Source organism: Mustelus asterias, chromosome 10, assembly GCF_964213995.1.
Source record: "Mustelus asterias chromosome 10, sMusAst1.hap1.1, whole genome shotgun sequence".
Lineage (NCBI taxonomy): Eukaryota > Metazoa > Chordata > Chondrichthyes > Carcharhiniformes > Triakidae > Mustelus > Mustelus asterias.
In genome coordinates, this window is record NC_135810.1 from 55,375,272 (window position 1) to 55,388,388 (window position 13,117).

The window sequence follows — 13,117 nt, forward strand, 5'->3', positions numbered from 1 at the left end:
TGTGTCATTGACACCTAAGTGGTTGTGTGAATAAATTGAAGTAATACATTTAGTGAGCATGCTCTTTACAGGTTTCCCCCTATCTCAAAGCCAGCAGGTCAGTACTAAGCCCTTTGCCTGCTCTCCAGCTGGAAATGACAACCAGTCCCACCCATTTCAGGTGAAGGACACCTGTTCCAGTCCATACTTGACTGCACATGACTGCTCTTTGACCAGAGTGATGACAGCCATGTATGAGAACCCTCCCTCTGGCACAATTCCACTTGCCTCCACTACACTTGAGACATTGCTTTGGCAGCATAGAAAGACTAATCACATGAGCCATTGTCAACCATAACCATTTACCTGGGAGTATGAATGTTTGGAAACATGGAAGCATCCACCTTGCTGGGATTTCAATGTTATGAGAACCATGGTTCGGGAACAAACCCGCTACCATGCAGGCTTCCGCAGAGAGGAGAACACAGCTGAGCATGGTTGACATCCAGTTGCCTCTTAATTATTAGGGTGTCCCTTTAGTCAGCCATTTGTGCTGACCTTAAACTGCATCCACTTGAAAAGACCTTCCTCCCACTTCGAGGGATCTCACTAACTGCATGGTTAGGGCTTGATTGGAAAAATGGTGTGGGGCACCTTCCAGACTTGTTCCACCATTTTCTACCCTCTCCAGTCACCTACCAACTTCTTCCATCATTCTTGACCCAGCTAATATCACTATTCATCTCCCTCTGTCACTTGTGAGCCTTCCCCAAATACCCTGGGGCCCTATTATGATCCACCTCCACATGCCTTCCCTCCCTCAAACCAATCACCCATTACCGTCTCCATGCCCACCGTCAACCCTGCCCCTTCTGTTATTCAAGTCAGCTATCTAGTCCCCCTCTGTGACAGCCCCTTGCATGGGACCAGGAGATTTTATCCTATACTTTTTTTTAGCTAAGGGATAATCCCCAGCATAATTAATAAAAGTACATTATATAAATATGTTACATTGTAATAAACTGGAATTTAGGGTGGATTTCATGGCACACTTTGCACAAATAGTTTTAATAAGTAAGAAAGAAAGTGCATTTTTGTCGGATCTCAGGAAGTCTCAAAGTGCCTCACATCCAGTTGGGCATGTTGCAGCTCTCCGGACTCAACATTGAGTTCAACATCTTTAGACTGTGACATTTCTCCTCCATCTTGACCCTTTTTTTATATTGAAAACATTTTTTGTCCCCATGCAAAACCCCCTTCCTCACAGGGTCATCTGCCACTTGTTCTTAAGTTTTGCTTTCATTGAGCACTGACCTTTGTTTCTCCCATTAACACATTCTGAAATCTGACCTTTTCACCACTACTAGCACCTTTTACTGTCATTAATACTTCCTCAGTCTCATGACCTACACATCTTTGTTGCATCTCTCCTAGTTCCTGCTGTTAATGACCTACTCTGTTCCAACTGCTCCACCTCCTCTTATATAGTATATAATCCATCACATTCTCCCTCTCTTTAACTCAGCAGAAGAGTCATACAGACTTGAAATGTTAACTCTATTTTCTCTCTCCACAGACTTGCTGAGTTTTTAAATGTGAGGTTATCCACTTTGGTAGCAATAATAACAAGACAGATTATTACTTGAATGGGTGTAAATTGAGAGAGGTGGATACTCAGCGAGACCTTGGTGTCCTCGTGCATCAGTCGCTGAAAGTAAGCGCGCAGGTACAGCAGGCGGTATAGAAGGCAAATGGTATGTTGGCCTTCATAGTGAGAGGATTTGAGTAAAGTTTATTTATCAGTCTCAAGTAAGACTTACATTGACACTGTAATGAAGTTACTGTGAAATTTCCCTAGTCGCCACACTCTGGCGCCTGTTTGGGTCAATGCACCTAACCAGCACGTCTTTCAGATTGTGGGAGGAAACCGGAGTACCCAGAGGAAACCCTCACAGATATTGGGAGGACGTACAAACTCCACACAGACATTGGCCCAAGTCAGGAATTGAACCCGGGTCCCTGGCGCTGAGAGGCAGCAATGCTTGCCACTGTGCCACCGTGCCGCCCCGGTATAGGGATAGGGATGTTTTGCTGCAATTTTATAGGGTGTTGGTGAAGCCACATGTAAAGTATTGTGTGCAGTTTTGGTGTCCTTATCTGAGGAAGGATGTCCTTGCTATAGCGGGAGCACAGCGAAGGAATACCAGGCTGATTCCTGGGATGGCAGGTCTGTCATATGAAGAGAGACTAAGTCGGTTAGGATTATATTCACTGGAGTTTAGAAGAGTGAGAGGAGATCTCATAGAAACTTATAAAATTCTGACAGGGTAGATTCAGAAAGAATGTTCCCAATGGTGGGGGAGTCCAGAACTAGGAGTCATAGTTTGAGAATAAGGGGTAAACCTTTTAGAACAGATGAGGAGAAATTTCTTCACCCAGAGGGTGATGAATGTATGGAATTCACTACCACAGGAAGTAGTTGAGGCCAAAATGTCTGATTTCAAGAAGAAATTAGATATAGCTCTTAGGGCTAAAGGGATCAAGGGATATGGGAGGAAGGGGGGATCAGGATATTGAATTCAGTGATCAGCCATGATCAAAATGAATGGCGGAGCAGCCTTGAAGGGCCAAATGGCCTACTCCTCCTCCTTGTTTCTATGTTTCCAGCATCTTGATTTTATTTTAAATTAATTGCATACCTTTGCTTCAATGTAGCCAACAAAATATTATTTCTAAAGTAGTGGAAAAAGATATAAAATTGCCCAAAAAGATGCACATAAACAATCAATGCAATTTACTTGAGATGAAGTGGCTGAATGAAATAGCTGAACTCTCAAAGCTTGCTTAAAAATTAATTTGATGTGTATCTTGTGTAAATACTGGGAAGAAAATACCACATGCAATGTTTTGATTTTATATCTTAATTATCCAGTGGTAATGTTGCACTACTGTTGGGTAACAGTAGCTTTGCTTCCAGATGGCATACTGAAGATGGTCACCATATTGAGGGACATCATTAAATGCCCTACCTTTGTAGTACCTACATTACACTATGTCTTGGTGGAACAGTGTCAATCATCATGAACTCTCCTACAGTTCCTGTTATTCCTCTTTCCCCCCATCCCAAAGTTTTTCAGTTTTATGAAAACTGCGTACCCCATGTTAGTTTCCACCAGAGAAGGTACTAAGATTCTAAAGTTTTCTGTTCCAAAAAATACATGTAGTGTGATGCAATATGAGGATAAATGTGCAACATAAAGCACTAAAGCTGCATGTTATAGTCGAAGTTTATAGGTCTTTTCTCCCTAGTCAATTGAAGTTAGTAATGCAGAAAAATGCAGTGCAGAGGTGCAGCATTCCCAGCTTCTCAGATGTATATTCAAACTCTGCAGAACACGAAGGGTGGTTTTTATAGCCCCTCCCACTGGGAGAATCTTCCAGTCCTGCCAAAGTCAATGGACATTTGAATGACTTGCCACATTTTCCAGCCTCACCCCTGCCATGATGGGGCCCTAAACTTCCGCCCCAAGTGGGACAGAATAGGGAAATGGGATGAGAGTCAATAACACCAGCTTGATGAACTGGGTGGCTTTGCCCTGTGCCAAAATATTTGGGAGAGTGGGGGGATGCATTTCTGATGCACATTACACCATCCTTAGTTCAGTGTCAATCACAGGCCAAGCATGCTGCATAGAGGAGGACAACACTGGAATGCAATCAACAGAGAGTAGCAATTGGGTCTTAAAATAATTTGGTCAACTGATCATTCTGCTGATTAGAGAATGTCTTGTAATGTGAGGAAAATTGGAAAATATATTTAAATAGGGCAGAATCAATAAAATAGAATGTAAAAGTGGATAGCAAATGTATCCACAATACCTTGTATTATATCAGTGATAAACTACATGTTTGTGTTTTTAAACAGGAGTATGCTGATCTTCAGGTGAGTGAACCAAAGATAAGAGATGGTATGGAACTAGTGGAGCAGCCAAAAGATGACCTTTTCCCTTGCGTGTGTCATAGAACAAAGGTAAGAGTGTGGATTTAAAACAGGGTTCTTTGAAGAGTCCTTCATGTTTCATGATAGATTAAATGGTAGATGTGAGAATAATTTGAGAAGAACTCGATTAGCTGGTTACTCCTAACAACCAGTAAACATCATCACAACATAAGAAATCGGAGCAGACCTCACGCCCCTCAAGCCTTTTTTGCCATTCTATAAGATCATGGCTCATCTATGAACATATGTACGAACGTTCGAATCAGGAATAGGACATTCTGCCTTTGAGCCTGCTGCACCAGGAATTCCTGCTGCACCAGGCTCCCTCTCCTGCCCCCCAGACTCCCTCTCCTGCCCCCCAGACTCCCTCTCCTGCCCCCCAGGCTCCCTCTCCTGCCCCCCAGGCTCCCTCTCCTGCCCCCCAGGCTCCCTCTCCTGCCCCCCAGGCTCCCTCTCCTGCCCCCCAGGCTCCCTCTCCTGCCCCCCAGGCTCCCTCTCCTGCCCCCCAGGCTCCCTCTCCTGCCCCCCAGGCTCCCTCTCCTGCCCCCCAGGCTCCCTCTCCTGCCCCCCAGGCTCCCTCTCCTGCCCCCCAGGCTCCCTCTCCTGCCCCCCAGGCTCCCTCTCCTGCTCCCCAGGCTCCCTCTCCTGCTCCCCAGGCTCCCTCTCCTGCCCCCCAGGCTCCCTCTCTCCGGCACCTACCCCCCGCTTCCGGCACCCAGCCCCTGCTCTCCGGCACCCAGCTCCTGCTCTCCGGCACCCAGCCCCCGCTCTCCGGCACCCAGCCCCCGCTCTCCGGCTCTGGGCTCCCGCCTCTCGTGCTCCTGGCTCTCATGCTCCCGCCTCTCCGGCTCCCACCTCTCGAGCTCCTGGTTCTCGGGTTCCCGGCTCCCTCCTCTCGGGCACCCGGCTCCTGGCTCGCAGCTCTCACTTTCCGGCTCCCAGCTCTTGCTCTCCAACTCCCGGCTCTTGGTCTGATTTGTGGCTCCCGCTCCTGCTCGATTCCCTCTTGCCTGCCTCAAAATTGAGGCCAAGTGGGAAATGACCCTTAAACTCACATTAGTTGCCAGGTGGGGTTTTAATTGGGGCAAGGGTTGGCCGAAGCCTCGCCTGTCCCATCGTAAAATTACAGACAGGTTGGGGCAGGTGGGAGGACTGGAAGGTAGGGGGAGGCCATCTGGGGAATTCTATGGCCCCCACCTCATGCCTGCAAACCCTTCAGTGGGGGACTCTAAAACTCCACCCTTGGTGTGTGGAACGTAACTATCATTTATCAAATAACAGCTTCTATAATTCTTGAGCAGGGACAAGCCAAGAAAGTCTTTGGTCCAGCAATGGCCATTACTGCACCTGGCGCTGCTGGGACCTCAAAGCTGCCAGCCACTCTGAGACAGGATTGAGGGACGGATGTCCAGCCTCCAGTAAATTAACACCCCTTGGAATGGGTGACAGGCTAGCCAGCATCGGCAGGGTGCATTCCCACTGACTGTTCGGCTGGTGGATGGGAGACCCTGCCATTCGAAAACTCCTGGTCATAGATACATGAAATTTTTATCGGGTCACCTTCTCAGTTATAGTGAAAAATATCAAATTGCAAACTTCTCCTTACCCTTCTATAGCATGTTTATGAATCTTTGACATATATCTTCTAAAAATGGGCAGCTGGAACTGCGCACTGTACAACTACACTCTAATTAAGGTCTCAAGTCTGAGGCTATGAAATTCAGATATGCTGCTCTTCAGCTTGAAAAATGATCATTATAGACTTTGCTATTTCTTCCCAAGCTTTCCTCAGGATTCATGGGTGTTAATCATCACATCCTGGTGATTTGCTTATTTTAAATTTGAATATCTTCCCTCGAACTGTCACTAAAATTGGAATTAGCTTTGGTGGTTTTACTATCTAAATATTCATCTCATTTGAAAGCTGAGGCAATATTTTTAGTATTCCTGGCACCCTTGTGACCTTAGTCGTATCTCCCCTATCTGCTTTTACTGCACACATTGAAACATTTTATTGTCCTTTTTGTTTTTTGCTACTATCTCTTATAATCTGTCTAAACTCTTTTGTAGTTTTTGTATATATTTTTCCTATTTATTCTAGCTTTTCCATTTATTATCTGCCTTGTAAGTACTAAATGATTTTCTTTTAGTTGCAAATTGATTCTGATTTGTTTATTGATCCATGGAATCCATATCTTAAACGTAGACGTTTTGCTGTTACTGGAACAGATTGGATTTGTACGTTTTCCACATCTGGTCTAAATATTTCTCATTGCTGAGCTATGCACCTTTTACCAGTTTTTCATTCTTTTAATGTTCCTTTCATTCTGTTTAATCCTGTATTATGGTCAGTGTTTCACAGATGTTTCCACACCTTTAATTCACCTACCTGCTCTAATTCATTACCCCAAACTGGTAAAATAATATTTTCTTCCTTACTTTAGTATTGAGTTAATACATTTTAGATTTCCTTGGTTTAATATTTTTTCTTTTTATTGCTCCTTCATACCCTGTCTTCATCTTTTTCATTTTCTTATCCTTTTTAAATTTTTTCCGTGTTTCTGTCTCATTTCCCTTTCTCTTTCAAATCATTTATTCTGTCTCTGTCTTTCGTCTTCCCCTCCCCCGCTCCCCCCACCATATTATTAAATTATCTCCAACAGTTCTTATTAATCCCCATATGAGAGTATGGATCCCATTTATATTTAACTTAAAGCTAACGGAAGCTAAGGACAGGATTCCGTTTATGGTGGAACAGTGTGAATCAACCACCAGGTTCTGGAAATTTGCAACTTATTGCACATCTCTTAATCTGCTAGAGTTGTTGGGTGATTTGTGCAATTAATTATAACATTCAAAATTATTGCATTATTTTTCCAGCAAGATTCAACCCATTATGTAAATAATTAAATATGAATGTACCTTATTATAGGCTATAAAATGGATTTTTTTGCTCACACAGTATAATGAAATAAAAAAGGTTCTTCATGCCAAACAGGAACATTAAAATATTCTATAAAATTCTGTTTACAGGCCAAAGATGAACTTTGACTCCAAAGATGAAGAAAAGACAATGGAACAATTTGGTTATGTAGGCATCGGTTTCTAGTGTCAACTGCACAAAAATACTTTAATAGTAAGCAATTCTGGAACATTTTCAAAATCTCGTGCAGGTTGCTATAAATACTTATGCTAAAGGAAAAACATTCAGTGACTTACACTTGGAATGTGATACCTCATCATTGCCCCAAAAACTTACTCAGCCGAGTAAAATATTTATTTATTAGTATGAAATTTGTAAGATTTTTAAAGTTTAACTAAAAAAATGTAACTCATTCCAAATTCAACAATTTCCTTTAATGTGCATGAGAAGTATATGTGCATAGAAGTACATGTCCTTCAAGGGGAGATGGTGATGAAGTGGTAATGTCACTGGATTTGTAAACACAGTAAGAAGTCTCACAACACCAGGTTAAAGTCCAACAGGTTTATTTGCTAGCACAAGCCACTAGCTTTCGGAGCGCTGCTCCTTCATCAGGTAAGTGGGAGTTCTGTTCACAAACAGGGCATACAAAGACACAAACTCAATTTACAAAATAATGGTTGGAATGTGAGTCTTTACAGGTAATCAAGTCTTAAAGGTACAGACAATGTGAGTGGAGAGAGGGTTAAGCGCAGGTTAAAGATACAGGTAATCAAGTCTTAAAGGTACAGGCAATGTGAGATGTGAGACTTCTTACTGTGTTTACCTCAGTCCAATGCCGGCATCTCCACATCACTGGGTTTGTAATCCAGAGGCCCAGCTAATAATCTGGAGACATGGGTTCGAATCCCAACAGCAGCTGATGGAACTTAAATTCGATTAGTAAATCTGGAGTATGAATCTAGTTTTAGTAATGGTGACCATGACAAAGATTATCAAATGTTGTAAAAACCCATCTAGTTCGCTAATGCCGCTAATCTGTCTTTCTTACCTGGTCTGACCTACATGTGATTCCAGACCCACATCAATGTGGTTGACTATTAACTGCCCTTTAAAATGGCCATTCAGTTTAAAGACAATTGGGGCAAGGCAACAAATGCTGGCGTTGCCAGCGACACCAACATACCATGACAGAATAAAAAATTGTTGAGTAAATGAATAAAAATTTAACATACTAAAATAATTCATGGATATAAAGACTGAAGATATGTTTATTTTGTGAAACTTTCTCTTGGGTAGTGTTCTCTTTTTTCCAAAAACCTTTATAACAGCCTGCACTTCTTCATCATGTATCCATAAATTTCAAATACACAGGTTTAGCTGGGGTAGTTATCTGCTTGACTGTATCAACTACAAATAAACCATGACAAAATGAGGGTGGTGTTTGAGTAGTGTACAAATTGATTTTAAACAAAATTGAACAAAGAATAATATAACAACTGGTGCTATTTATAGTCATTTGTAAACAAATTGTCTACTTCTACCATTTTGAAAATGTATGTGAGCATTTAGCTGTTTTTTAAACTTTTTAAAATAAAAACATACACTTATTACCAAATTTGACCTCACTACAAGCATTTTTATATCTTGGGGTCGGTTCTTCATAAAATGTTTTTAATAAAAATTGCCTTATAAATTTAATAAGAAGCATCATTGCATGAGCCCAAATTTGAATTTGTTACCAATGCTCTTTATGAAGTCCTACCATCTGTGCCAAAATTATTTTTTAGTAAGCGTATTTTAACAGTATTTTGTGTGAGTTGAAGTTGTGTTTCATCTTGTATCAAGAAAATAACTATTCTCTGGTATCATTTTTGAATGGAACTAAAATAGAATAGCTCATCAAAGTAATTTTGATCTTATTTCTTTACGTGAAAGAGCTTGATCTGCCTTGGATCATTCAAAGGTTAATCTGGGCTTCATTAGTACCTTTTACAATGGAGAGAAGGTGTTTTCAAGCCCAGAGTGTAGCACACTGGAGATTAACAAAATACTTTGCCACAAAGCAGTTTACAGTCCCAGTTTTCAATGTGGTGAGATTCTTTTATGGGCTTTCATTTTTCCACTGTAATAGAATGGGTAGGGAGCAAATTGCACTGCGTGAACCAAATCAGTGTAACAATAGAAGCCTGACGGCTGTTTACTAGTTTGTTTCTTAACTTGTGAATGATGTGTAAATCTTGGCGATCTAGAAGAGAGATTAATCAGTATAATTTAATTGAAAAGTGGCAGAAGGACATTCTCTGATTTGTTACAGTTGTCTGGAATTGTTGAACAGAGTGCAGAAACAAAAGTGTGGCTCTTATCCAGATCATCATGCACTAGATATTCATTATGAGACATTACTTGGGATTTGCAAGTATTGGAAATAGCATACACAGATGCAAATTGTGTTTTTAATTTGTCTATTGTACTGTACAGCTGAAATCAGGAAGTATTGCAGAGACTGGTTGCTTATGTTTTCAATCAGATTGCAATCTCATTTTATACCAGGATAGTCAGTGGTATTGTTTTTGATCATCTTTTAGACATGCTTAATTTCATGAACTATATTAAATAAAATAATCTCCTGGGCATAACTTTACAGCCTCAACCGGGATCTTGGGTTCATGTCATACTATCTGTAACCCCCATGACTTGCTTGGGCTTGCAAAATCTCACTAACTGTCTTGGCTTGAGACAATTCACACCTCTTTAACTTGTACTTAACCCTCTCTCCACTCGCATTGTCTGTACCTGTAAAGACTTGATTACCTGTTGAGACTCGCATTCCAACCATTATCTTGTAAATTGAGTCTGTGTCTCCATATGCCCTGTTTGTGAACCCAACTCTTCACGCGCCTGATGAAGGGGCAGCGCTTTGAAAGCTCGTGCTACTAAATAAACCTGTTGGACTTTAACCTGGTGTTGTGAGACTTTTTACTGTGTTTACCCCAGTCCAACACCGGCATCTCCACATCGGGACATAACTTTCTAAGACTGTTAAGTATTTTAAATTGCATGCGCATTAAACCATTTGACATGTTTAGTGAAAACAATAATAAAATCAATGGGTATTGCTGATTTAAATTTACATTGGCAAAGTTGAGATTATGTGAAAATAATAGTACACTGATGAAACACATTTTCTTTGAGTTTATTACAAACTTAGTTAACTTTTCTTCCAATTTGTAAATCCTGAAAGTTTAATTTAAAACAAACAATGGACTCATTGCGCCTTTCAGAAACAGAAGCCAGAATTTCCCTGGAAGGGTTAAGACCACTTTGGGACCATATGCAGGTCCTGGGCCCTCAAGGATGGGCAATGGGACCATGCTGACAACCTTCCTGGCAGTTGGGCAGCTGAGCTGCTGCCATTCCTATCATTTGTAATATGGCCCTGTAGTGGGACTGCATCATATCAGCCCTCTTGGCTTCTAGCCCCCTGTTTGGGGCAGTAAAATCTTATCCAGAATCTTTGATATAATACAATAAAATATAAGGCTGTTTTTAATTACCTTGATGAGTATTTGGAGCACTACAGAAATTGCAGCAGCAATAAATAACTCTTGTATTGTGCCTTTAATATAGAAAAATGGCCCAAAATGCATAATAAAGATACAGAAAAAGAAAATATTAGAAGCGGTAAACATAATAACTTGGATGATTGTGTGGAGTTGTACGTTCTCTCTGTGTGTGCCTGGGTTTCCTCTGGGTGCTCTGGTTTCCTCCCACACTCCAAAGGTGTGCAGGTTAGGTGGATTGGCATGCTAATTTTCCCCTTAGTCCAAAGGTGTGTAGGTCAGGTGGATTAGCCATGGTAAATGTGAGGGGTTACAGGTGGGGGGGGAGCTGGGATTCTCTTTAGGAGATTCAGTGCAGACTTGATGGACCGAAAGGCCTGCTTCTGCACTGTAGGGATTCAACAGTTCTATAATTGTATATGCAGACATCATTGCGAGCAATGAAAATAGCCAGATGTTCAGCATTTTTTTTGTGCAAAGAAGTTTTTGTTGAGGTTTTTTAGTATTTTACATGTTAATTTGAGCTGCATGGAATGAAATGAAAAGGTTTCTTGGTGAAGTAGGTAATACTACTTGCCTCTCACCGTGTTAAAATAAGGAATCAAAACCAAGTGCAATTTTTGAGTCAAGCAAATGATAATTGGATGACAGAACTGCAACAATGATGCTTTTACTAATACCTGAATACGTCACTTGTAATGACTTCCTTATTGTTAACCTTTCTGGTAATATGAGCCAGTTACAGTCTATTTCTCCTCTCAACAAGAAATATCTCTGTCTCTCTCATTAACAAAATCAAATTTCTATTTGTAGAGATGCAGCTACATTTTCAACCTTTTTGGAGTGCATTAATCGAGTTCTTTCCCAAAATGGCTTCAAGCAATTTGTCATCTCACAGAAATAAAGAAACTAGAAGCAGGAGTCGGCTATTCGGCCTTCGAGCCTACTCTCCCATTCATTTTGATCATGGCTGATCATTGAATTCAATATCCAGATTCCCCTTTCTCCCCATATCCCTTGAAATCAGACGTTTTGGCCTCAACTACATTATGTGGTAGTGAATTTCACACGTTTACCACTCTCTGGGTGAAGAAATTTCTCCTCACCTCAGTTCTAAAAGGTTTACCACTTATCCTCAAACGATGACCCTAGTTCTGGACTCCCCCAACATTGGGAACATTCTTTCTGAATCTATCCTGTCTAACCCTGTTAGAACTTTATAAGTTTCTATGAAATCCCATCTCACTCTTCTAAACTCCAGTGAATATAATTCTAATTGACTTAATCTCTCCTCATATAACAGACCTGTGTTACATTAGTGTATCTTTAATAATTTTTTAAAATCATATCTGCAGTTGTAAGCAGGCCTTCTGGTTTCATTGTTGCCAGGCTGTATGGTTAGAAGCCCTTTTATTGCAGCTTCAATGGTTTAAATGGGGTTTTGTTTATTTTTACTCTGAGCCTCAGGTACTTTCTGGGATCTTTTTTGACCCTGCATTGTGAGAGAGAAGATTGATTGACAAAGTCAAAGTCAGGTGGTTCCTCCCCAGTAGAATTCAAGGACTTATTTTCAGTTTTGGTCTTAGTGTCAGAAGCTGTTCTGGTTGTCAAGTGGCAGGCAGTTTTTCTCTCTCTGGTATTTTAAATTCTGCTGGCTACCTGGAAGCAGGCCTCTTGGCCTTCCAGGAATGAAAATTTTGCTGTTGGTGGGTTGCTAGTTAGTACCGCGAACCTCCCTCTCCCTGATCTTTTGGGAAGCTGTTCTGACTCCAAGCTTGTCTGTGTGTGCATCAAGAGAACTGCAGCATTCAACCAAAGAACTAAGTTCCAGCATCATGTGAGCATTTGTATTTCTGTGCTAAATCTGTGACAAGGGTTTTGTTGAGAGAAGTTTGTTTGATTGGAACATTTCATATATTTATTAAGGGTTATACAATATCATGGTTGTTTTTTTTGTTTGTAATTGGTAAAAGTTATTGCTAATTTTCTTTCTATACATGTTAACTGTATTGTTAAATAAACTTTGTTTGATAAAAGCTCCCTAGTGGGTCAGTTGAATCATACCTGAAGTGAAACATCTCATACTCACCCTAGCCAAATTCAAAGTGCAAACTTATGATCCAGGCGGACTTCATAGCACACTTTGGAGTTTCTGACCTGAATTCCAATCTCAGGAATCAGCCTGATAAACCTTCGCTATACTCCCTTTATAGCAAGGACATCCTTCCTCAGATAAGGACACCAGAACTGCACACAATACTTCAGATGTGGCCTCACCCAACGCCCTGTACGATTGCAGCAAAACATCCCTATCCCTATACTCAAATCCTCTCACTATGAAGCCCAATATACCATTTGCCTTCTTTACTGTTTGCAATACCTGCGTGCTTACTTTCAGCGACTAATGCACGAGGATACCAAGGTCTCGCTGAGTATCCACCTCTCAATTTACACCCATTCAAGTATTAATCTGTCTTATTATTGCTACCAAAGTGGATAACCTCACATTTATCCACATTATATGTATCTGCCATGCATATGTCCCCATACACAGCCTGTCCAAATCATGCCGAGTCTCAGCGAGACCTTGGTGCCCTTGTGCATCAGTCACTGAAATGATAGGGACGTTTTGCTGCAATGATATAGGGTGTT

General features: G+C 41.2%; 1 protein-coding gene across 1 annotated transcript in view; it reads left to right on the forward strand.

Annotated features, from left to right (window-relative positions):
* Positions 1-12,497, forward strand: part of poglut2 (protein O-glucosyltransferase 2) — a 59,322-nt gene extending 46,825 nt beyond the window's left edge. The window contains exons 9-10 of the mRNA XM_078221732.1: positions 3,905-4,009; positions 7,013-12,497. Coding sequence (XP_078077858.1) covers positions 3,905-4,009; positions 7,013-7,030 — 123 coding nt within the window. The 3' untranslated portion in view covers positions 7,031-12,497. The remainder of the gene's footprint in view (positions 1-3,904; positions 4,010-7,012) is intronic.
* The last annotated feature ends 620 nt before the right edge of the window (positions 12,498-13,117 follow it).